The 25181-nt window shown below is 47.7% G+C and overlaps 1 protein-coding gene across 4 annotated transcripts in view; it reads left to right on the forward strand.

Annotated features, from left to right (window-relative positions):
• INSR (insulin receptor) overlaps window positions 1-12277 on the forward strand; it is a 133505-nt gene extending 121228 nt beyond the window's left edge. For 2 of the 4 annotated variants that reach the window (XM_059062581.2, XM_059062583.2), the window contains 8 exons: window positions 25-127; window positions 1778-1845; window positions 4377-4621; window positions 5642-5752; window positions 5841-6000; window positions 7773-7902; window positions 8230-8364; window positions 10973-12277. In XM_059062581.2, the coding sequence (XP_058918564.1) occupies window positions 25-127; window positions 1778-1845; window positions 4377-4621; window positions 5642-5752; window positions 5841-6000; window positions 7773-7902; window positions 8230-8364; window positions 10973-11327 (1307 nt within the window). In that variant the 3' untranslated portion in view covers window positions 11328-12277. The remainder of the gene's footprint in view (window positions 1-24; window positions 128-1777; window positions 1846-4376; window positions 4622-5641; window positions 5753-5840; window positions 6001-7772; window positions 7903-8229; window positions 8365-10972) is intronic. The other 2 variants (XM_059062582.2, XM_059062584.2) reach the window with 1 other exon arrangement.
• Window positions 12278-25181: the final 12904 nt, after the last annotated feature.

A 25181-nucleotide genomic window follows, 5' to 3' on the forward strand; every position in this document is an offset into this window, starting at 1 on the left:
CTCTATTTTCTTATTCTATTTCAGTAGACGTGCCATCAAATATTGCAAAAATTATCATCGGCCCCCTCATCTTTGTCTTTCTCTTCAGCGTTGTGATTGGAAGTATTTATCTATTCCTGAGAAAGAGGTGAGCACGGAGGTGTTCTGGTAAATGGTTAACAACAGCTCTCTCGGGGAAAAGTATGCCTACATGTAGATAGAGTTAATATCTAAATTTCCTGTAGGGACTTCCCTGGTGGCGCAGTGGATAAGACTCCACGCTCCCAATGCAGGGGGCGCTGGTTCAATCCCTGGTCAGGGAACTAGATCCCACATGCATGCCGCAACTAAGAGTTCACATGCCACAACTAAGGAGCCTGCCTGCCTCAACTGAGACCCGGCGCAATGAAATAAATAAATAAATAAATAAATAAATATTTTAAAAATAAATAAATAATAAGGGGACTTGCCTGGTGGCGCAGTGGTTGAGAGTCCGCCTGCCGATGCAGGGGACGCGGGTTCGTGCCCTGGTCCGGGAAGATCCCACGTGCCGCGGAGCGGCTGGGCCCGTGAGCCGTGGCCTCTTGAGCCTGCGCGTCCGGAGCCTGTGCTCCGCGGCGGGAGGGGCCACAGCAGTGAGAGGCCCCCCTACCACAAAAAAAAATAATTAAATAAAAATAAATAAATAAATTTACTGTAAATCTTAGTGATCTAAAGGATTCATAGCATGCAACTTATAGATAACGATCATAATACAATATACAATACTCGCTATCATAAATTCCCTACCGCCATTTAATCATCGCCAAATGGTTTTGTCAATTTTATTTCCCCCGAACCTTTGTATCTATAACCAATCGATGAGTGCAACTGATGAACGGCTGTAGTTCCAAGATGAATGTTGATTGACATTTTGTTTACATTAAAGAGCAAGATAAAAAGGAAATAAGGCATGTATGTTCATCAACAGTAGGAATGACTTTCGCAGAATCGGATAATAATTGTTAAATACTGAAAGCATGTTTTCTCAATTTTTGTGCCATTGGCAATGTCATGGCTACAGAGATGACACACATTTAAGCTTAATCTGCATTACTGACATTTTTGCCATCACTTTCTCAAGCCTGGACGTACAAACAGAACAATATATCGGTCTTGGTATGTAGCATTTGCCTATTTATCCCTGCTGTGAATATTCCCACTGTGGCCAGTTTCAAGCTACAGACGTGACGTCACTGAACGCAGAGTTGGGAAGAGATAGGCAGTCAATCGCAGATATATATAGTGTTTCTGCCATATGGATGCAATCATATAAATAAATAAGGTAACAGAGAAGGGCTGAAGAGTGTCCAGTCCGTCAAAGTAAGAGGTAGTATGATAATTGGTTTTGAATATTCGTTACCTTTGCTTTGAATATAATGTATTTAACTGTAACTCTGTGTAATTTAATTTTAAATGGTGGTTCTATTTAACAACTGGCTTGCAAATTTCCTGCAAATTCAACAGTTATTTCTTATAAGCTGGAATGAGATGGTTCCGGAACAGCCGTGGTTGAGCAGTTTTTAGATGTTATATTGACAATCATAAATTGTAGTTTATGAGTGGGAAGTTCCATGGTGATGCACCTAAATAGCCATAAATTAGGGTCCTCCATCCTCACCCCAAACTGCACCCAGGATTACGTGCATGCTGCTAATCAGGGTGGCTGTTTGCACTGGGGAGGCTGTAACCTCCCGCTAATAACCCACAGAGTTCTGTGAGGGCATCAAGATGGAATGTCTCCATTTTTCTCATCCAGGCAGCCGGATGGGCCACTGGGACCACTGTATGCTTCTTCAAACCCTGAGTACCTCAGTGCCAGCGATGGTGAGTATGATCCCCTCCCTTGTGGGTGACCAGAATCCCGCTGTTCAGTTTCCTTTGCCATCACCGTCAAGTGACAGTCAAGGGTTGATACCCTGGGGGGCTGAGAAGAGTCCTTTTGTTCAGTTGAGTCTGCAGACCTGCCCCTTGCTGCAGAAACCCTGTTACCGGGAGCAGTCGGAAAGCTGCTGTCTGGCACTTGTTTGAACGGGCTTAGCTAGCTGGTCTGGGACCCGTGCGTGGGCTTGGCTGAGAGGCCATGAACTTGGTGCCCCGGCTGTGGGGGTACAGCACTCGGATCCTGTGCCGAGGGTCGGAGCCAGAAAGTGGTGACCCCACTGGCCATCCAGGCTCGGGGGTGGGAATCAGAAGCCAAGGTGAGAGACTGGGGACAGGATGGGGAAGGTGGGAGGCTGGGTGTCTACCAGGGACACATCTGCTGTTGCTGTCAGCTGACCGTGGGTGTGATGCTGATATGGCAGGATCGATGGCCGTAGTCCCCTGGATTGTAGCAAAAGGCAGTGAGTGACCCCTGAAGAAAAGGCTTGGCTGTTCCTTCAGATGTGGAGGCAGCTGTTGCACTACAAGTTTCTAAAACGCTTCATGCGGCAGATTCAAAAAGCGACTTTCAAGGCGTGAACACCATTGCCTGGCAGGATGCTGCCTTGGGGTACAGGGGTGGTGCTTTGAAGGGCACCTGGGGCTTGTTTTAAATAAGTCTGGTTAGACACGCAGCCCTGCAAGCGACTGTCATGGGGAAGAAGTTTAGACCCACAGAGTCCGGAGAAACAGGAGGCAGGGCCACGTGGGGAAGCACCAGGGCCGGCCAGGAGGCAGAGGAGTGAGGGAGAAACGTGGGCAAGAGGCTTCATTGTCTCTTCGGCGGGAAAGGAGAGGTCAGGCAGGGTAAGACATAGGATGAGCTAGTTTGAACTGTTTCAGCGGGGTCTGGGGCGTAGGGGCTGCCCTCGGTTGTCTGCAAACTGGCCCTGGGGGTGATCAGGGCAGGGGGATAGTGGCCCAGAGTGTGAGAGCCTGGTCACGGAGGGGGTTGGGGTGTGGGCTCTGGATTGGTCGGTTTGCACATGAAAAGTGGACCCCCAGGCATGTCACTTACCGTCTGTAGGAATTGGCCACCCCTGGGATGGGCAGTTCTGGCAGGCTCAGCAAGACCTCAAAGCATCAGATAGAGAAGCTAGACAAGGAGTTTATTCCAAGTGGGAACATGCGCAGAGCCCAGGAGCAGGAGCGGGAGCGGGAGCGGGTGAATGTTAATCCAGAGCCTCCCCTGCCTGTGTGAGAATGGCATTGTTAACTGTATCAGAGATGGGGAAGCTGAACCTCAGGACCACCCCCCCACCCTACTGTCCTGCTTCCTTCCGGGGACGCAGCAATGGCTGAGAGCACAGGGCTACTAAGTGAAAGCTAGACATTGGGGCTCATGGGTCTTAAAGGCCAGGAAGTTGTGGGCCAAGGGGTACACACAGGGAAAGGTCCAAGCTCAGAACCCTGAGGGGCCCCCCAGTGAACATCTGTGAGTTCATTTGGGTGCGGGACGCTTGTCTGATCCAATGTCCTTGAAAGAGCCATTGGTGACCGTATCGTGTTGCTCAGACTGCTGTGATCGGACTGGGTGGCTTAGTAAACGATTTGATTTCTTCACGGTCCTGGAGGCTGGAAGTCTGAGATCAAGAGGTCAGCAGGGTTGGTTTCTCCTGAGGCCTCTCTCCTTGGCTTGTAGACGGCCGTCTTCTCCCTGTGTCCTCACGTGGTCTTCCCCCTGTGTGTGTCTGTGTCCTCCTCTCCTCTTCAAGGACACCAGTCAGACTGGATTAGGGCCAGCCTAATGACCTCATTTTACCTTGATCACCTCTGTAAAGACTCCATCTCCAAATACAGTCACATTCTGAGATACCAGGGTTAGGATGTCAACATATAAATTTGCTAAGGACACAATTCAGCCCATAACAGGTGCAGAGGAGGGCAGAAAACATCTTGGCTTTTCTTAGGAGGACTTTGTGTATTTGTCTGCAGATTATTTGCCGCGTAACAAACCACCCCAAACTTAGTGGCTTAAAACAAACACCATTTGGTGGGTTCGCCACCTGGGCAGTGCTCGGCTGGGTGGTTCTTCTGTTCTCACTTATGTGGCTGCATCCCATCTGCAGATCCACTGGCACTGGGTGGTCTTGGGTGAGCTCACTCACCTGTCAGATAGGGTCATCCCCTATCCCCCTGGTACTTTGCAGAAATAACAGGCTCAGATGGGAGTTAGCATCCTTTGGTACAGGGCTCTGAAATCAGACAGAAAGGATGGGGATGCAGGCTCAACTCAGCATTTGCTGGCCAGAACCCTGGACTCCTTCTCCACTCTCTGCCTGTCCTGTTCCTGGCTCTGTGCCCACTGCCCGGCACAGGGTCTGGATCACAGGAGCCACTTAGTGAACGTTTGGAAGGGGGGGAGCTCAGGTGGGAGATGGCCAGGGACCCCTGAGGGATCCTCCGAGGGTGCTGTTTCGATAAGTGAGGTGTAGTGTTTCCCTGCTCTGTGTACGTGCCGGATGAGTGGGAGGTGCCTCGAGAGAAGATCACGCTCCTGCGAGAACTGGGGCAGGGCTCCTTCGGCATGGTGTACGAGGGCAACGCCAGGGACATTGTCAAGGGCGAGGCGGAGACCCGAGTGGCGGTGAAGACGGTCAACGAGTCCGCCAGCCTGCGAGAGCGGATCGAATTTCTCAACGAGGCCTCGGTCATGAAGGGCTTCACCTGCCACCACGTGGTGAGTCCCGAGTTGGCTCCAGGAGCAGGAAGAGTCTTCCTTTAATACCTGTCCCTCCTCCTGCTGCATAGAGCGGGTGAGGATGCTGGGTGTGGACCTCCTGCCCAGCCCCGACTCTGCTGAACATCCAAAATAAAGGTGGCCCTTCCCTTCTCATTTCTCAAATCCCCTCCTCTCCCACCTCACTCAGAGCAAGACCCTTTTCACTGTCCCATTGCTTTCCAGAATCTTCCATCTCTTCCCTCTTCCTGGCTCCTTTGTAACCTTTAAACACAGTGGTCTACCCCTTCCCTGCTCCCCGCAAGTCAGCACAGACTCTCCCTGCCTTTCTGCTCCCACCATGGTCCCTTAATTTCTCCTTGAGCCTGTGTCCTTTCATCCTTGCCCCACGCATATTCAAGGAGCACCTGCTCTGTACTGAGCTCCATTCTCCTCTCCGGGATGCAGCAGATGTCTGCCCTCCTGGAGCTCTCAATTCCGCGGGTGGAGACAGAGTCTAAACCCAGTAGATTAATGATGTTGTCCACAAGGAGATGATGCTATGGCAACAGGGGAGAGGAGGGCAGAGTTGGGAAACGGGGAATGCGGCAGCGGCGAAGGCGTATTTGAGCAGAGACTTCACAGTGTAGGGACCGAGCCGTGTGGACAGCCCAGCTGAGGACAGTCAGCTCAGGCGAGGGAACAGAGGGTCAGGCGGTGGGAACAGCTATGCAAAGCCCTGGAAGTGGACCTTTGTGTTCAGAGATACGAGGCTTTGCCTTGACATGTTGCTGTGGGGGGGGCCGGTCTGTCTGCTTCCCCCTCCCACCAGACTGTGAGTTCTGAATTCTCCCACTCCCCAACCCAACAAGACATTGACCTTGGTGTTTCAGCCAGGCAGACCAGGGCTTTCCACAGTCCACTCAGGAGCAGGGCGCGGTGCGTGGTGCAGGTACCAGACAGGGAGACCCGGGTGAGTGGACATCTTCCACAGACCCTCATCCAAGGACTGCCCCCTCCGCCCCCATGCTTGTTCCACAGGTCCGCCTCCTGGGGGTGGTATCCAAAGGCCAGCCGACGCTGGTAGTGATGGAGTTGATGGCTCACGGGGACTTGAAGAGCTACCTCCGTTCCCTGCGGCCTGAGGCCGAGGTGAGCTGCCTCCAGGTACCCGGTGGGGGGCCCGCTCCCGGCCTCGGGCACTGGTGTCGCTGAACACGACCCCATGTTTCGACTTTAGAATAACCCCGGCCGCCCTCCCCCTACCCTGCAAGAGATGATTCAGATGGCTGCGGAGATCGCCGACGGGATGGCATACCTGAACGCCAAGAAGTTTGTACACCGGGACCTCGCAGCTCGAAACTGCATGGTTGCCCACGATTTTACCGTCAAGATTGGAGGTGCGTCTGGCTTTCTGCTTTGAAATGTATGGGCTGGGCCTTCTGATTTCAGGAGGAGTTGTCTACAGCAAGTGCTTCGATCTTTTCTAATATTGGGAAGGGGCAGGGTTTGGACGGGGACCTAGTCCTCATGCTGTAATTTAATTGCATTTGTTCATTAATTCACTCATTCACTTCTTCAAGTCGCACTTTTGCCAGGTGCTGCAGGAGGTGTTACAGGGGCAAGGGTGAATGAGTCACCGTGATTTTTCTGCTCTTGTGCAGCTTGCAGTTCTTATTTGCAGCTCGCAATTTTTATCTGCACCGTCCAGCACAGCAGCCACTGGCCACTGTGTTCGATGTAAATTCAGTAAAATAAAATACATTAAATTCAGTAAACTGATTTAAACTAATTTAAATTCAGTAAAATAAAATAAATTCCATAAAATATATTCAGTAAAATAAAAATAAATTCAGCAAAATAAAATAAAATAATGAAAATGTAGGAAACTAATTTAAGTTAGTTTAACTCCAGTAAAATAAAATGAAATTAAATAGTAAAATAAAATGAAATGAGTTAATTAATTCAGTAAAGTAAAATAAGATAACTAAAATTCAGTGAACTAAGTTACACTAATAATTCAGTAAAATAAAGTAAAATAAATTCAGTAAACTAAAATGAAATATTAAGGCCATCAGTCGAACTGGGAACCTTGAACAGTATTGGACAGTGTGGTATATAGACCACGTTCATCATCACAGAAAGTTCTACTGGGCAGAGCTGTTCTAGATGAACAGTAAAATCGTTGACATGTAAATAAGACCGTGGAGACTGGGGAGAGAGTGCTGAAGGAAGCAACGCGTTCAGTTCCACGATGGAGAGAGGAAAGGCCTCTCTGTCCATACGGAGGCAACGTTTTAACCAAGACTTGCAGGGTTAGAAGTTGACCTGAGAGGCGGCGTCTCAGGAGCCGCGGCACGTGCAGAGGCTGTGAGGTTGGGAGGGCGGCTGGTGTGGCGTGAATAAGGTGAGCGTAGAGGGGAGCAGGGCAGTGTGAGATGTGAGGCTGAGGAGGGAGGCAGGGGCCAGGCGGGGAAGGTCCTTGTCGGTCATGGCAGGTCATCTCGATGTTATCCTGTGTCGCCGGTGCGAAGCCGGAAGTGACGTGATCCTACTTCTGTAGCTCCTCTCGGGCAGTGGGCTGCCAGGGTCCGGATGGAGGGAGGGTCCTGCGGGTGAGAGATCGGGGGGTGGGGGGCCTGGGGGCGTCCCGGGCTGTGGAGAGGGACAGACTAGAGAGGGATGTGGAGGGTGAGGGGCAGGACTCGCCACTGTCTTTTCTGCGGGGCGTGGGGAAAGGGGGTGGCCAAGGGAAGACCCAGCACTGGGTTTCTGGCTGGGCAGCTGGGTGGGTGGTGCGGCCAGATCCAGCGGCGAACGGTAGGTTGCTTGCAGAGCATGAAAAGTCCAGCTTGGGGTGCCTGTGAGGTCATGGGTAGGAAGGAGGCATTGCTGGGGGTGAGATTCCCAAGCTCCAGGTCAGAACATCACTTCTTGGCTACTTGGTCGTTCTTCTTCTTTCCCTTTAAATGGTGGCCCATTCGCTCCCGCCACATGCCCATGAGTACCCTTCAGGATCCCTTCTCCCTGGATTTGGCTGGGACCCAGGTGAGCTCACACCTGGGGCAGGTGCCTCCATCTGAGGGCTCTACCAGGGGTGGGGCGGAAAAGATGGCAGACAGCTGGCCACAGGCTGAAGGCTAAGAGCCTGCGAACTACTCTTCGTTGTCAGACTTTGGAATGACCAGAGACATCTACGAAACGGATTACTACCGGAAAGGGGGCAAGGGTCTGCTCCCTGTGCGGTGGATGGCACCCGAATCCCTGAAGGACGGGGTCTTTACCACTTCTTCGGACATGTGGTGAGTCATGCGTGGGTTGGTGGACAGAACACTGCACTTGGATTCCAGGTTGCTCTGCCGGTGTGACCAGTGCGAGAGGGGTCCCTTAAAAACTGCCTCCCTCGGGGCTTCTCCATCTAGAAAAAGAAGGGATGGTATGTCTGGGGACCCTTGCACAGCTACCGCGACATACCAGTGGACACTAATCTTGTAGGCATTTCTGAGCTGCAGCATGAATTGTCCAGTGAACTGACCGTCCAGCTCCTAGTAGAGCAAGAAGGGGGTGGGGGTGGGTGTTGTGTGTATTTTAACGGCTTCTTTGTTACCATTCCCGATTGCCCTTGGCAGGTCCTTTGGCGTGGTCCTTTGGGAAATTACCAGCTTGGCAGAACAGCCTTACCAAGGCCTATCAAACGAGCAGGTGTTAAAATTTGTCATGGATGGAGGGTATCTGGATCAACCCGACAACTGTCCAGAGAGAGTGTAAGTGTAGCAACGGGGTACAGTGTGTGGAGGTGCTCATTCAAAAGTCTTTGCCCTTTTTTGCCTGGATACTCGTGTTTGTGTGTCGTGTGTCTACGTGTCCTTGTGTTTGCAGCTTTTTCCTTTGCACGCACACTTGTGTTTTTATTCCACTTATGATGTCTGTATGTGTGCTCGCGCTTGCCTGCTGCATCTCTGCTGCACACTTGTATTTGCATACTGTGTCTACATACAGGCTGGTGTTTGTATATTATATCTTTAGACGTATGTTCTATTGCGTTTCATATTTTCGGAAGGTTGTATAGGAAATTGCACAGGAGTTGTTACTTTGGGAAGGAAACTGGGGACTGGGGAGATGGAGTGGAGACTTAGGTTTATCTATTCTTCATACACGTAACATTTTTGTCAGGAAAATAATACAATGGTATATGTCAATTATATCTCATTAAAAGTGGAAAAAAGAAATCACTGAGCATAAACACTAAAAAAAAAAAAAATTGTCAGGGGTATGTATGACATATTCCCCTCCCAATATTTGTCTTAAATTTTTGTTGTAGGAGCAACTGTACAACACAAACACCAAATGCACATCATTAAACACTTAACAGATTATCCAGCATCATAATAGTCCAATAAATGTAAAGTAAAATAAAGAAAGTACTGTCTTCCTAAACTAGCAATAGAAGGAAGGAAGAAGGAAGGAAGGGAAGGAAGGAGGGAGGGAGGGAGGAAAGAAGGGAGAGTTTTAATATTCAGTTCTGTCAATGGTATGGTTAGATAATCTTTCTTATCACCCTGTTGTCATAGCTACTCACAGCAATGTTATTTAAATCTCAAAAAAAAAAAATGATCAAAACATCCAACAATATGAGAATTGCCAAGTAAATTGATAAAATAATGTGAAGCAGAAATTGACATTTCAGATGATGCTTATATTTTATAACTCAGTGGATTAGCTTATGTTAAAATAAGTGTAATAAATGTGTGTAACTTACATTTCCAAATGTATCCAGATAGAAGAGACAAGAGGTTATATCTGAAGGAGAGTTGTGTGCAAGCTGTATTTTCTCCATATGTTTGGGTGTTTTCTAACTTTCTACAATAAGCATTTACTACATATAAATTTCCTTATCAGTGTTTCTTAAGAAAAAACTTTGCCCTCCTGAAAAAAATCCATGGAGGGAGGCCATTTTGATGCTTCATCCTCAAAAGAATAAGATAGCTGTTTAGAAAACACAGTTTGAAGAAACCTCATATGCAAAAATATATATATATATATATATGAAGCAGAGTTACTTAGAAACTCTGAGTAAAATATTTTTAAACATCTCCTCATGAAGGGCCTTTCCTTGCCAAGCCAATTAGCAGCTAGGTGTAGTTCCAGGACCAGGGAAATGACATGTAGACCCTAGGGTGGGGGCCTGCAAACTTTTTCTCTAAAGGGCCATAGTGTAAGTATTTTCAGCTTTGTGGGCTGGGTGGCTCTCTGCCTTGTAGCTGGAAGCAGCGGTGGATGATGCATAATTGGATGGGGTGTGGCTGCGTGCCAATAAAACTTTATTTACAAAAACACTCAGGGGGCCATATTTGGTCCAGGGCCGAAGTTTGCCAACCCCTGCCCTAGAAGAAGTTACAGTGGGGAAAGGAGGAGGTAAAATGGAAACCCCAAGCCCTCGGGGCCTGTCCTAGGCAAAGTCATAGTCTCCACCCGCCCGCCACCCCCCACCCTCTAGAGAGCGGGGGCGGGGCCTGCAGGACAGCCACTCAGAACTAGCTCTCTAGGGTCAGTCCACGCGGCTGCCCTCAGCAGGTGCAGGGATGTACATATAGAGTGAGGAACCGACAGAAAATAGACCCACAGGCATAGAAAACAAACTTACAGTTACCAAAGGGGAAAGGGTGGGGGGAGGGATAAATTCGGAGTTTGGGATTAACGGATACACATTACCATATATAAAATAGGTAAACAAACAAGGACCTACTGTAGAGCACAGGGAACTATACTCAATATTTTGTAATAATCTGTAAGGGAAAATCTTTAAAAGACGATATATATTCTTTTATATATAAAAGGATATCTATATGTATATATATATATATATATATAACTGAATCACTTTGCTGTACACCTGAAACTAACACATCGTTGTAAATCAACCATACTTCAATATTTTAAAAAATGATGGGGGCTTCCCTGGCGGTCCAGTGGTTAGGACTCCACGCTTCCACCGCAGCGGGCACGGGTTCGCTTCCTGGTCGGGGAACAAAGATCCCGCAAGCCGGGTGGCGCGGCCAAAACCATAAAAATAAATAAATAATACAAGTTAAAAAGTTCAAAGAAAAACAACGGTGAACGATGGCCTTCAGCATGTAGCAGCATCAGGAGAGGCCCTTCTGGATCGGGTTTGGGGATGAGACGGCCCCCCTCGACTCTCTTTATAAAACCGTCTTTCAGCGCCCCTAGAATCGCTGTTTCTGCTTGACTGTCGCCTTTCCGGTGTCGGCACTTGTCCCCGTGGGTGTGGGCCGCAGGCCAGGGGTGGGGAGGGCGCCGATTGGCGGGGGCCCCCCCCCGCGCCTCACCCTCCACGTGCCCTCTGTCCCGCAGCACCGACCTGATGCGCATGTGCTGGCAGTTCAACCCCAAGCTGCGGCCGACCTTCCTGGAAATTGTCGACCTGCTCAAGGACGAGCTGCACCCCAGTTTTCCCGAAGTTTCCTTCTTCCACAGCGAGGAGAACAAGGTGCCCGAGAGCGAGGAGCTGGAGATGGAATTTGAGGACATGGAGAGTGTCCCCCTGGACCGGTCGTCACATGCGCAGAGGGAGGAGGCCGGGGGCCGAGATGGAGGGTCCGCGCTGGGGCTAAAGAGAAACTATCAGGAGCACATCCCCTACACCCACATGAACGGGGGCAAGAAAAACGGACGGATTCTGACTCTGCCCCGGTCGAATCCTTCCTAACGGCCCCTGCTCGGGGGGTGGTTCCTGTCTTCGCTTTCCTCTGCTTCGAAGGCCTTCAGAAAACTCAGGATTCTTACACGACTCAGCCACAGTGTCAAATGGAGCTCAGAGATCATGACTATCCATTTCTGTTCCTCTTCTGACTTAAAACACATTGGTTTTTTTTTTTTTTTTTGCCAATTTGACTAGTCATCTGAGAACTTAACTGTGAACCTAGATGGGAAAGGGGTTTCCACGGCTGCTGTCCTTTTGGACCACCGAGGTTTCAAGCCCGGATGTTACTTTTTTTTTTTTTTTTTTTTTCCCTAGCAGATTGAAAGAAAGCACCTGTTTTTACAAAGTGTTGGTTTTTGTTTTTTTTTTTTTTGCTGGTGTCTGAGCTACAGTGTAAAACATAAATCTTGTTTGTGGAACAAAAGTGAGAAAGAAAGAAAACAAAAAACAAAAAACTCTGTCCTAGTAGAATTCGAAACTTTGCAGAGTGGGCTTCAGGAAAGTCTTTTTTCATCCAGAAGGATTTTTTTTTTTTTTTCCTTCACAAAATCAGTTCCTCAAATTGACCAATAGCTGCTGCTTTTGTACTTTGGATATAGTTTTGCAGTCCTGGGGTGTGGTTCGTGTGTGTACTCGTGTGCGTGTGTGCGTGTGCGTGTGTGTGCGCAAACCATGCGTGCTGAGTGGCCGCTTTGGGGGTCAGCCATGAAGGTTCTGCTCTTCTGGAGTGTGTGAGCCCCTGATCTGCTCCCCGCCTCCCTTCCTTCTTATCTACTGCGCCCTCAAGATTCTCCTTCAGTCCCAAGTCTAGCCTCAGGACTCTTCTCTCCCTTAACTTTGGTGAAAAATGTTTTCCAGGAGCCATGGGAGTCGTTTGGAGGGATAATGGATCTTTTCAAGACCAAACAAAGCCAGGACATTTAAAAAAAAAAAAAAAAAAAAAAAAAAAAGAAGAACTGAGATGATGAAGAGTTTTGAGAATATATTTGTAACATATTTAATTTAAAAAAAAAAATCTCCAGCATCAGCCTCATAAGTTATTGATCATTTCCCCGGGGGGCGGGTAGGGCATGGGGGTCTGTCTGCCTGTGTGGGGAGGGGGAGCCAGGCACCAATGGCCTCTTTCCTCGGTCTTCAAGGCATCCATTTTTCTGGGACTAAAGCCACGTTAGCTGCTAACCCTTGTGGACGTCGTGATCGGGCCACGCTGAGCGTGTGGGCGGTGGTGCCTGATAGATGATTTGGTTTCTGGTAAGCTGAGCCCTGCCTTCGAACACGCTCGTGGCTCTTGGATCTTCTGGTTCCCTGTACGTACCTCTCGAGCTTCCTCAGCTGTGTGTGCACGTCCTGCAGGGCTTGTGCAAACACAGCACAATCAGATCCCAAAGTGGGACAGTGCGGGTGGACTTCGAGAACGCTAGCCGTATGAAGACGTGCCTGTCTGGTGCCCTCCGCCCTCAGGGCGTCCGACTGTCCTCAGAGCTGACTTCCCAGAAGCTGCCTTGTACCCAGTGACCTCAGCTGGGCCAGGTGTGGGGCCTGAGCTGAATTCTCAGGTACTTAACGATCTTGCAGTCCCTAAGAGAGTACAGTCTGGAGGAGAAACCGCTAAGGACCTTCACACTACCAAGAACTTGCAAAGGAGCGTGATGCCACCGTTGCTTCCCTTTGGGGAAAGAACTACAGCTGCTCAAATAAAGAACACGGTGAACTCATCACTTTGGTTCGTCCCAGTCATCACGCATGGGTTATCCCTTGAGTGCATTTTCTCACAAGTTTTCGATTGCTTCCTTCTTCTCTTAAGAGTTGTGGGTTTTAAGAACAGGATAGAGATGCCACGGTGACCTCCGAACCTTCTCAATTCTCGATGAAGAACACAGGTAGACACGCATCCCAGTTGCCTCTGGCTATCTTATTTATATGATTTGAGAAATGACAGCATGTCAGAATATTTCTGGGGAGCCTCAGTGATTGGGTACAAGGAGCACAGAAATTATTTTCGCCAAATTTATTTTGTACATAAAAGAGGGTCTGTACGTAAATTAATAAGAAGACAAAACACGTAGATCTAGGTATTTTGTTCTTTTCGTAGTAAATTTGTAGTGGCCATATACCACACTAGCAGCGATTTTCACATTTTTCTAACTCAGAAAGGTTTTCTTATATTAGGGGAAAATTATTTATTTTAATATATAAAAATCACTGTAAAAAATCACTTTCGTAAGAAATGGAGTGCATGTAAATTTTTTTTTTTTTCAAAGAAAAATAAACAGGTGAATGTGGGGTAATGATTTTCTTTTCCCAGCACAATCTACCTCAGTGTATTGTTAGGATGTGATTCAATAATGGACATCTTTGAGACTTCAGAATTCTGCCTGGATCTGATCTGAATCAGGGAAAATTTGCTTCAGCTGATTCTGAATGCCAGGGACCAGTAGGAATTTTGAGGGAGGGAGTTGGGCTAAAGTATGGCTTTCGTGTGAGCATAGATCCTTTTTCTGGCTGATAATATTCTCCTCTGAGTTTAATCTTCCTTTTTTTTTTTTTTTTTTTGGATCCTCCATCCATTGATACTGTGGCCCTTGAAATGAACCGAGTTTCAGGCCATCGCGATGTATCTGATGTATGGGGGGCATCCAGTCCTGAGTAACCCTTCTTTGGTGAGGGAAGTTCCCCCGTTGAGGCAAAGACAGGCTTTGGTACAGAGCCAGCAGATTGAGATGCTTTTTTTTGGGGGGGGGGTGGAAAAAAATCACTGTCATGGGCACCTCACACACAAACCCCCAATGCAGAGTCCCTTTTTATTCTCTGAGTGGGAAGGGGGTATGTTGAGAAATGTCACCCCCAAACCCACCAAGATGCTGAACACATCTTTTAGCAACAAGACCTTGGACCCCCTGTATTTTGGTTCGGTTGAGCGCGAGCTGATGCTGTTTGACCTTGGGGGCATTTTGATAACCCGTGTGTAAGTCTGGGCAGGGCTAGCAGGAGTGGTGTCATACTCGCCAAACCTCGCTGCCCCTCCCATACCTAGAGGCACCAGCCCTGCAGAGGCGCTTTCTTCCACTGGCCCTGGAGAGGTACTGTAGAGTGCTGGGCGCCCGCCTTCGTCAACTGGAGTTCCCTAGCTTCATTTAGCCGTCTCTGCTGCTGCAGTGAAAGAGGAGGCAGGCTTGGGTCACAGCCTCCTTTGGCGTCAGATAATGCTGACTCTGTCACAACAGAACTTTAGTCCTAGAAATGGATGTCCTGGAGGATTGTAGTGATTGATGGGTTACCAAAAAAAGCAACAAAGCCAGGTTTGGATGGCACTTTGTGTTGTGTGTTTTGAAAGGTGTCTCAGTATTTTAAAACCCCTTTTAATTTATGTGGCAACATCCACATAGTTTTTTTCTCTCTGGACCAGTGATGTCAAACACACGTCTGGAAATGTTTGTATTCTGGGAGCTGTTCTGGGTGATTTTCTGTCCTTTTGAGCTAGTAAGAAGCAAGAAGTGCTGCTGGTTCTCTGGATAGACGTTGAGCACAACTGAAAGAAAATGTGGGAATTGGTGCAAAGATCTGCACCGACAACGCCGAGACCATTGGAGACTGCCTCTAACTGACGGTCAGATCTTCCATGCCTCCAGCCAGGGTGGATGGTCTGCCATGAAATGTGCTTGTTGGGTTGGGAGGTGTTTATTTGTAGCCGTCATAACATTGGTCAGTGGGCAGGAACAGCATCAGGGCTTGGCCCACGCTCGCCATCTGGGTACATGATGGGATGTGCTGTAGTCCCCCAAATGACAATCTTTTTCTGCTTTGTGGTGGGTGGAAGTTTGGGGTTCGGATGCCACTTGGCTCCATAGGCGATTCAGAAATGCCGATTTTGTTGGGAGTGGGGAACGTGGACATGCTGACTGTATATAAATGATACCTGTAGAATGGTGTCCCTTCAGAAAATCTTCTGGAATGTTCTTCAGACTATTGGTTTATGCCAGACTTGAGGTTGGATAGAAAGAACAGATGGGCATTTGTTCTTTCGAAGCCATGAGAGAATGCAGTGGACATTCAGAGGCTGTGCCTGGAAGTGAACGTCTCCTCAGGGGTCTCCCAGAAACAGAGGAAAACAATGACTTTTTGAGCTCACGGTCATCTTCTCATACCAGTCAAGGTCCAGAACCAGCCTCCAGCCACGTTTTAATCTACGTGTGGGCCCTAAAAAAATCCTTGTTCAAACTCAGACCGGGGATCTGGGGCTCTTGGCCTCGTTTGAGAAGAAAGGAACAGCCTCCCCCAACCCAAAGCGTGTGTGTCCACACACACATTCAGGAATGGCTTATTTACTCTCTACCTTGTGGGCCTGGGGGTCCCAGGCCCTGCGTGTGAGCAGCAGACACCTCCCGTCCAACGTCAGCCACGCAGGGTCAAAGGCGCCTCGGCTTTTATGCAGAAATCAACTCGGAGACGCAAAACCCACCAAGAGATCAGTTCTTATTTTTCCAACGTTTTCCTACAAGAGCCAAGTAGCACCATGTACAGAATTTGCCTTTTTTTTTTTTTTTTGGAATATCAAAATTGCTCTGCATGTAAAATATGGGATAATTACCTGTTTATATGAAAATTCAGAATAAATTATCTGAGGATACTCTTGTTTCTGTGTGGTGTCCAAGCGAGGACCTATAAACTGGGTGGGGTTGTGACTATGCGGTGGGTGGAGGGGAATCTCCCGGGATGTTGTGGGTATCTGTTTGGAGAGGGAACAAACCGCCAGGTTCTTTATCGCAGTGAAGCAGGAGGTTAAATATTGTTAGCAGCAGGGCTGATGATCCAATGATACATACCTGTCGAGCTGAACCAACGCTTTAAATATTCAACTATTTCGATACTATTTGGTAAGTTACCCAGACCTCCCCAGGACCCAAATACTAAGCAGTTCACTACAAGAATACAAGGGGACCCCCAAGACCTTGCTCCATTGCACCATGCTGGAGACTTAGATGCTAAGGTATTGTAAATGTCATCCTGGGAACATGGACCTGCCCCCAGGGTGAGTGGTCAGTGCAGTGTTTGCTACTGTCCTGTTGCCCAAAGGAAGTCAGGTAGATGACCCCAGAGGCAGCATGGGGGGAGGGGAGGACTGCCCGAGGGTTTACATTCGGGGAGGTGGGGGAAGCGTGAATGAACTGAGAGTCAGTCCTGCAACAATTGCCCACACGTCTCACTTTACCCTTCTATGATTGAGGATGACAGACCTTCCTTCATCAAAGGAGGTAACGTTTATCCTCCATGCTCCCTCCAGGGTGTCCTTCCCACACCCCCATATCCCTCCAGGTTCCCCGTCCTCCAAAAAAATTGACGCCACTGCTAGGCGGTAGCCTGAACTGTGCCTGCCTGGGCTTGTGAAATTCAACAGGAGCCTTGTGGAAAAGGGAAAACGCTTTCCTCCTCAGGTAAGAATCTCAAGGATGCTTCAGCCTCAGGTGTGCAGGTGGGTGGGTGGTCTCTTTGCCCAGGTGGGCCATGCAGACTCCTCAAACTTGTGGCCAAGTGATGACAGTGCAGCTTAGGGTCCCTGGGGCCCTGGCCCCGGCTCCGACTCAAGTGTGAGCAGCACGACAGATGAGACAGTTGTCGCCAGCTTAGTACACAAGCAAAAGGAAGCACGTGGAAGCTTCGGTATCTCTGAAGTACTCAACAGAAGAGGGAAGTGATACTCTTATCAGGGATAGCAGGGTTGGTGGGTGGTCTAGACTCTGAGATGTGATGAGATCCAAGTTTTCTAGCTGTTGATCTCCAACCTCCTTGACTGCTGCTGACCCAGTCCCCTGGGGCATAGTTTCACGCGCCCCCCCCATCCCTGCCCCATGAAGCTGACTGTTCTGCCTGGGATTGGGTCCTCAAGGTGACTCACCCAGAATCTTCCACCCCAGGCACCTCTAGAAGTCCTCGTTATAAGCAGAGACTCACAGAAGTTGATGCCATGCTCTACCACCCATGCCGTCTCTTTGGAACCCAGGGGCTCACTCCTCCAGCTACCAGGGAGGTTGTCTGCTGGGGGCTCACAAGTGAGTCCTTTTTGCCAGAACTTTCCTCAGCTTAAGGGAGCTGCTTGGTCCAAGGTTATGTCCCCTCCTTAGGGGCAGCCACCCCTGACAACCGGCCAGGGGTACAAATGCCTGACCCCTGTGCCTAAATGCATGTTATGGGTTCAGTCGCTCCCCCCTCCCCACAAAAAGATACATTTAAGTCCTAATCTCCAGTACCTCAGAATGATGATCTTATCTGCAAAGCAGAAATAGAGACACAGACACAGAGAACAAATGTATGGATACCAAGGGGGAAAGAGGTGGGAGGAACTGGGAGATTGGGATTGACACATATACACTACTGATACTATGTATAAAATAGACAACCGATGGTATAGCACAGGGAACTATACTTAAAGCACTGTGTGACCTAAATGGGAAGGAAATCCAAAGAAGAGGGGATCTATGTATATGTATATGTATAGCTGATTCACTTTGCTGTACAGCAAGAAACTAACACAACACTGTAAAGCAACTCTACTCCAATAGAAATTAATTTTAAAAAAGAATGTGACCTTATTGGGAGATTACATTGCAGGTGTCATTCATTTGGTTAAGGTGAGGTGGACCTGGAGTGGGCTGGGCCCCAAATCAATGACTGGGGTCCTTACGAAAGGGGGGAAATTTGGACACAGACATGCACACAGGGAGAACACCATGTGAAGATGAAGGCGGAGATTGGGGTGATGGGTCTGCAAGCCAAGGAATGCTAAAGATTGCCAGCAAAAAGTCACAAGCTAGGAGAGAAGCAAGGAACAGATTCCCTCACAGCCCTCAGAAGCGACCAACCCTGCAGACGCCTTGATCTTGGACTTGCAGACGCCTTGATCTCGGACTTCCAGCCTCCAGAACTGTGAGAGCATAAATGTCTGTTAAGTCCCCCGGTCTGTGGAGCTTTGTTACAGCAGCTCTGGTAAACTAGTACAGTGTGGGGCAGTTCTGATGAGTCACCACCATTTCAATGCTCCGCAGGGGATCAGGTAAGGTGCTGGCTGCAGCTGCTTTGACGTTTAATCTTTCCCTCGTTCAGACTTACTTCCCTTACTTACGTTGATCCCAAGTTATCCCAGACAAACCTCCTCCATGTAAACCTCCGTCTCTGTTTATTGCTGTGTAACAAACACCCCAATACTTAGTGACTTAAGACAAGCAACAGTGATGATTTCTCACTACTCCATGAGCCAGCCAAGCAGTTCTTTTAGTCCAGGCTGTCATGTGTGATCTCTTGGGTCAGCTGATGGCTTGGCTGGGTGAACGATTTGAGATGGGTGGTTCACCCATCTGTCAGAGGATGGCAGGCTGAAAGATCTCAGAGTCTTTTTCCCAGAGAACCCAGTCTACCACAACCAGAGATGTTGGGACCTCAAGGAGCTTCTTCTCATTAGCAGATTCAGAAATTGAAACAGAGAGGGACAGTGCACTCCCAAAGGTCACACAGCAAGTTACTCTGTCTCACACTAGGCTGTTCGATACACCTATGGGTAAACGTGGCATTCCAGCATTGGGAGAGACAAAGAGATACCCTTGTGAGATTTCTGAGCATAGCCCCCCGCCCCCGGATGTCCTGGAAAATACTGCTGAACAGTAACCCACAGAGGAAGGGAAAGGAAGGGTTCCCATGGTTAAGGGTATCACAGAGGCATGAACTGGTTCACCACGAGTCTTTAAAGTCAGAGATCTGTGAATTGCCTGTTTTTCTTCACCAGGTGATCTTAGGCAACTCATTATACCTCCCTAAGCCCCAGTTTCCTCCTGTTTTAAAAGGAGGTCATCATAGAACCTCCACTGTTGTGAGATTAAATTGGATAAGACTGAAAAGGCATTAAGCACATTTTTATCATTGATAAATACACACTTTCAAGCCTCAGAGAACGAGTACCATGGTGTGTGGGGTCATTGCAGGAACCGCCCACGGTGGAATGCTCAGGAAAGCCCTGTGTTCCACAGATGGGGGACCCCAGCCTCCGAGAGTTGAAGGAGCATCACCAGGACACCCCTTTTCTGTGTCCTGCCACGTTGGGGATTATAGCTGTGATGGACACCCTTTAAGGTGAACTCCGGTCAATAATTCCCACTTTCTGGTATCCACAGTTTGTATGATCTCCTCCCATTGAGGATGGCCAGGATATATGACTAATTGTGGGAAAGATGTTGAGATGTCTCTCTCATGTTTATGGGACATTGTATGGGTCCAATCTTAGCAAGTTGGAGAGACAGATTTTACTGGTGGCCTTGAGGAGGCTATGAAAAGGGCTACTTGTAAGGAACTGTGGCAGCCCCAGGACCTTAGAGTGGCCTCCAACGAATAGCTGGTACAAAGCTGCTGTCATCTGTCCCCAAACCAGGAGGTCATGAACTCTACCAACAGCCTGAATGCACTTGGGAGCCTATTCTTCCCCGGTCGAGCCTCCGTATGAGGATGCAGCCTGGTGAACACCTTGATTGCAGTTTTGAGAGACAATGAGACCTAGGTAAGGGGTGCCCAGACTCCTGCCTGGCCCACAGAAATTGTGTAACAATAAATGTGTGTGTTGTTTCAAGTTGTTAAATTGGTTTCACAGCAATAGAAAACTAATACAAATTAGGAGCTTGGGATTAACTCCTAGTGTGTATACATAGATATACACTACTGTGTATAAAATAGATAACCAACAAGGACCTACTGTATAGCACGGGGAAATATACTCAATATCTTCTAATAACCTATAATGAAAGAGAGTCTAAAAAGAATCTATCTATCTGAATTACTTTGCTGTACACCTAAAACTGACACAACATTGTAAATCAACTCTATTTCAATGAAAATCTTTTTGAAATTTGCATGAGAAAAAAAGTAGAAAACTAATACAATTGCAGAGTTACCCGATTCGAGGTATCGTGGAGATTAAGAGTTAGTTTGTGTGGGGGGCATAGAGGGTCCTTGCTAAGTGTTAGCTAATATTCACCACCAGCGTTGTTATTGACAAGACGCTCCTGGCAGGGGGCATCCTCAAGTGCCAGCCTTTTTAAAAATATGTGAATCCTCATTTTCTTTTAAATTGACGTATAACTGACATACAACGTTATGTTAGTTTCAGATGCACATCATGGTTCAATATTTATATATACTATGAAATTATCGCCACGATAAATTTAGTTAACATCTGTCACCATACATAGTTACATTTTCTTTTCTTGTGATGAGGACCTTTAAGATCTCCTGTCTCAGCAACGTTCAGATATACAAGAGTATCATTAACTGTATCGCCATGCTGTACATTACATCCCCAGGAGTTATTTATTTTACAGCTATCAGTCTGTCCCTTTTGACCCCCTTCACTCATTTCACCCACACCCACCCCTTTAGAGGTTATTAAAAAATATTGAGTATAGTCCACTGTGTTATACAGTAGGTCCTTGTTGTGTATCTATATTTATATCTATATTAATATTATATATATAATATAAATATAATATATATATAATATATTTATTATTATTATATATATTATATATTATAAATATTATATATTTATCTATTTATATATAGTGGTGTGTATATGTTAATCCCACACTCCTAATTTATCCCTCCCTGTATCTTTGTTTTAAATTTTTTGCTTTGTCGTCTTTATTATTGCCCTCATTTTACTTGTTTATTGTGTTGTTCTGTTTATAATTTCTTAAGCTGGATATTGGTCTCATTTGTTTTCAGCTTTTTTCTTTCCTTTCCATTGTAGGCATCTCGGGTTGTACATTTCTGACTATGAAAACAGAAATAAGAAAGTTATATACAGTGTGTTAGAAGTGATCTGTTCTAGGAGAAAAATACAGGGAAAGTGGGTATGGAGTGTATTCGTTTGCTAGGGCTGCCATAACAACATACCACAGACTGGGTGGTTTAAACCACAGAAATCTTTTTTCTCACAGTGCTGGAGGCTGCAGGTCCCAGGTGCAGATGCTGGCTGATTCAGATCCTGGGGAGAGCTCTCTTTCTAGCTTGCAGACGGCTGCTTTCTTGTTGCATCCTCACGTGGCCTTTCAGTGGGAAAGAGAGTGAGCTCTCTGGTGTCTCCTCGTATAAGGAAACAAATCCTACTGGATTTGGCCCCTGCTGACCTCATTTAACTTTAATTACTTCCCTAGAAGCACCATCTCCAAATACAGCCACACTGGGGGTTAGGGCTTCAACATATGAATTCTGGGGGGACACAGACATTCAGTCCATTACAGGGGGGCTGAGGGGTTGCTGTTTTAAATAAGATGACCACAGAAACAGTGACTTTTGGACAAGTGATCATGATTTTCACAAATGTCATGGCTATCATGTTTGTGATGTTTAAGACATTTCCCTTGTTCTGAGTGAATCATTTTGTAGTTGGATTCTAGAAGATCAGTTTGTGGTTCTTAATGGGAGAATGAAAGAAATCAAGCGCTAATTGACTTAAATGTCTAACTGGTGATGGTGGGTTTCAGAGGATGGACATATGTTAGTCATCAGGGGAGGCATTTTAACAAGAGCTTGAAGCCACAGAGAGACGAAAAGATGATTCTGCTGGCCAGCGCCAACAGACAGTTCACTGCAATCATTAACTGTTTTTGCTCTGTGATCTGGGTTGTGAACAAAGAAATGAGCCTGAAATGTAGATGCTTCTCATACATTGTAACTAGGCTGTTTGACAGCATACTAGGATCCCAGTTTCTTTTTAGCCACCCCATGTCCATGGGGACCACCTGTTACCAAAACAAATGTGAATTAACGTGTCTCATACTGATGACGAAAGAGAGCATTCCCATTTCTTGCTTTTACTTTGTTGCTATTTTGTAAAAGTCACAACCGGCGTTCTGGTGCACAGAGAGATGAGGGGGATGGCAATTTCATTTGGCATTTTGTAGCTCTGGGTTTGGGTCCTCTGGTTAGTTGATACATATGCTGAAAGAGAAAGAAACTCCTTCCTGGGTTAGTTCACCAATGTGTACGCTACAATCAGTATCTGCAGGTTACAAAACAAAGTACTGCCTCACTGGTTACGCTTGGTTCTAGAAACATTTTGGTTTGTGGGTTTAGAGTGGTGAAACACTGCCATCTTGAGGGCGTATTTTGGAATTAAAAAGAAGGATGTTCTACAGGTGTTTTTGTTTTTAGCCTTTGGAAAAATGGATCAAAGTAGCAGAACATCCTAATTCAAATGGGCTAGAGAGATTACAAAATCATAATGATCAGGATACTTTCAGATGTTTTGCTTCTCTTCTGTTTCTTTCTCTTTCTCTCTCTGTCTCTCTGTGTTTGTCTCTCTCTCTCTCGTAGCAGAATGCTTAAGAGTACTGATTCTGGAGTGAGATTGTCAGATGTTTAATCTCTTAGGAGCTGCGTGACCTCGGGCGAGTCACTCAAGCCCTCTGTGCCTCTCTGTCTCAGTTTCCTCAATTGAAAAATCGCGTCATAACTCAGGTTCTCTGAAAAGCGGACACCAAAACAGACTCAGATGTGTGGATAAATGGGAAGAGGAGCTCTGAGCGCAGTGCTGAGAAAGTCTCTGTAAGGCCAGTGGGGTGCCCCAGGGCAAAGAGTGTCTGTCAGAGGGGTCCTGTGTCGGGCAGAAATGACCTGGCTCTGGTCCTCCCATCCATCAGGCTCAGGCATTAGTTGGGAGCAGCCCAGGGACAACGTGGCTTTGGTGTGAACCCTGAAGCAGGTCTGAAGATGCAGCAGCCGGAGGTGCTCAGTTTATTGCATCCCCATGACAGGTTCTCAAAAAGGGAGATCTGAGCAGCGCATGACGGCTGAAAACAGGGATGATGATATCTTCCTTATAGGGATGCTGAGAGGGTTAAATGAGTTAATACCTGAAAGCCCTTAGCACAATGCCTGGTGATTGAAGTGTGAATTTATCTGCTTTTCTATCACATTGGGGAAGTAGTGCAAATTCCTATTTTATTCACTGTTTGTTTATCAGGAAGGGAGTTTGGATTTGGATCAAATGCTAAGCTGACGGCTTCTGTTTGTCCTTCCCCAGGACCGCTCTCCATGCTATTTCACCATGTTCTCTGCCCACAAAGGCCGACCTATGTGGACTGCAACAGGTGCCCTTGCCCTCTGGCTTCAGCGGGTTCTGACAGTAACATAGTTCCTCATTGTCAAGGTGGAGACCTGGAAGGGTGGAGAGTGGGGAGAGCGAGGAGAGGGGGGGCGAGGTAATTATTCCCCTGGTCATTTCTTGTGTTACCGAGTCCAAGCTCGTACCGCTTGCTGCACGGCAGGCCCCCAAAATCGAGAGATGGGTTGTTGGGTCAAGGAATAGCGGCGACCTTATTCAGAAAGCCAGCAGACCGAGAAGATGGTGGACTAGGTCCCAAAGAACCCTCTTGCCCAGGTTTGGATGCTAGTTTGTTTTACAGAACAAAGAGTGGGAGGTGAGGAGGTAAAGTAAAAAAGGCAGTGAGTTGTTGCAAATATCAGTATTTCATGGTTCTGGCCAGATTCTTGAAGGGATGTGTTAATTTCTTCCTTCCTGCAGCCATTCACAGGTGGGACTGGTCAGGTTTCCTGTGAGCTTAAAAAAGAGGTATAATAGTTTAGCTTAGTGCGCTTCACCTGGGAGGCAGGGTTCCCAGAGATGGGCCATTATGTATAATTTAAGCTTATAGGCAACATCCCTTCGTAATAGAATACAAAGGTTCTTCCCGATTGCAACGCTGAAGCTTAACTTACTCTTTGGTCTCTTAAGTTGCTGCCTTTCTAGGAGAAGCCATCCACCATGCCATGAAGATACTCAAGCAGCCCCAGGGAAAGGTCCGTGTGAAGGGGAACTGGATTAATTCACTCCCCCCTTATTATGGTATGTGAGTGCCATTTTCGCCACATCCTGGCCATTACATGATCTTATTAAATTTTTAAAAATTCTCACTGATAAATGATGAAAGGAATTTTGGTGTTTCACTTTATAGTTTTCTTTTTACGAGAGCCATTTGAATTTTTCGGTGAACTGTGTGTTCTTAGAATGTGCCCTTTTCTCTCATGGATTCTTGGTCTTTTTCTTATTGCTTGGTAGGAGTTCTTTAATATTAATAAATTAACCTTTGTGATGAGTTGCATTTCCCTCTATCTTTTTTTTTTTTTTTTTTTTTGCGGTAGGCGGGCCTCTCACTGCTGTGGCCTCTCCCGTTGCGGAGCACAGGCTCCGGACGCGCAGGCTCAGAGGCCATGGCTCACGGGCCCAGCCGCTCCGGATGCGCAGGCGCAGCGGCCACGGCTCACGGGCCCAGCCGCTCCGGATGCGCAGGCGCAGCGGCCACGGCTCACGGGCCCAGCCGCTCCGGACGCGCAGGCTCAGCGGCCGTGGCTCACGGGCCCAGCCGCTCCGGACGCGCAGGCTCAGCGGCCGTGGCTCACGGGCCCAGCCGCTCCGGACGCGAAGGCTCAGCCGCCATGGCTCACGGGCCCAGCCGCTCCGCGGCATGTGGGATCCTCCCGGACCGGGGCACGAACCCGCGTCCCCTGCATCGGCAGGCGGACTCTCAACCACTGCGCCACCAGGGAAGCCCCATTTCCCTCTATCTTTTGTCTTTGCCATGTGGGGTTTTTTTGGTTTGTTGGTTTGTTTGAATGAACACAAATTTATTACTTTTTAACTTGTGGCTTCTTGTTTGGTTGAGGGTGATGGTTGCTGATGTTTCTACCAATTCTTATTTTGGGCCAAAGAGAGGAAGTATTCTGGGACTCTGTCACTTAGGTTGGAGAACCTGGTGGGTTGCCTCCTGAGCACTTGCTGAGATTCTGGTCATTGCTGGGGATACTCACATCTTGTCCTGGGAA

The sequence above is a fragment of the Kogia breviceps genome, chromosome 4 (genome assembly GCF_026419965.1).
Source record: "Kogia breviceps isolate mKogBre1 chromosome 4, mKogBre1 haplotype 1, whole genome shotgun sequence".
In the NCBI taxonomy this organism is placed as follows: Eukaryota; Metazoa; Chordata; class Mammalia; order Artiodactyla; family Physeteridae; genus Kogia; species Kogia breviceps.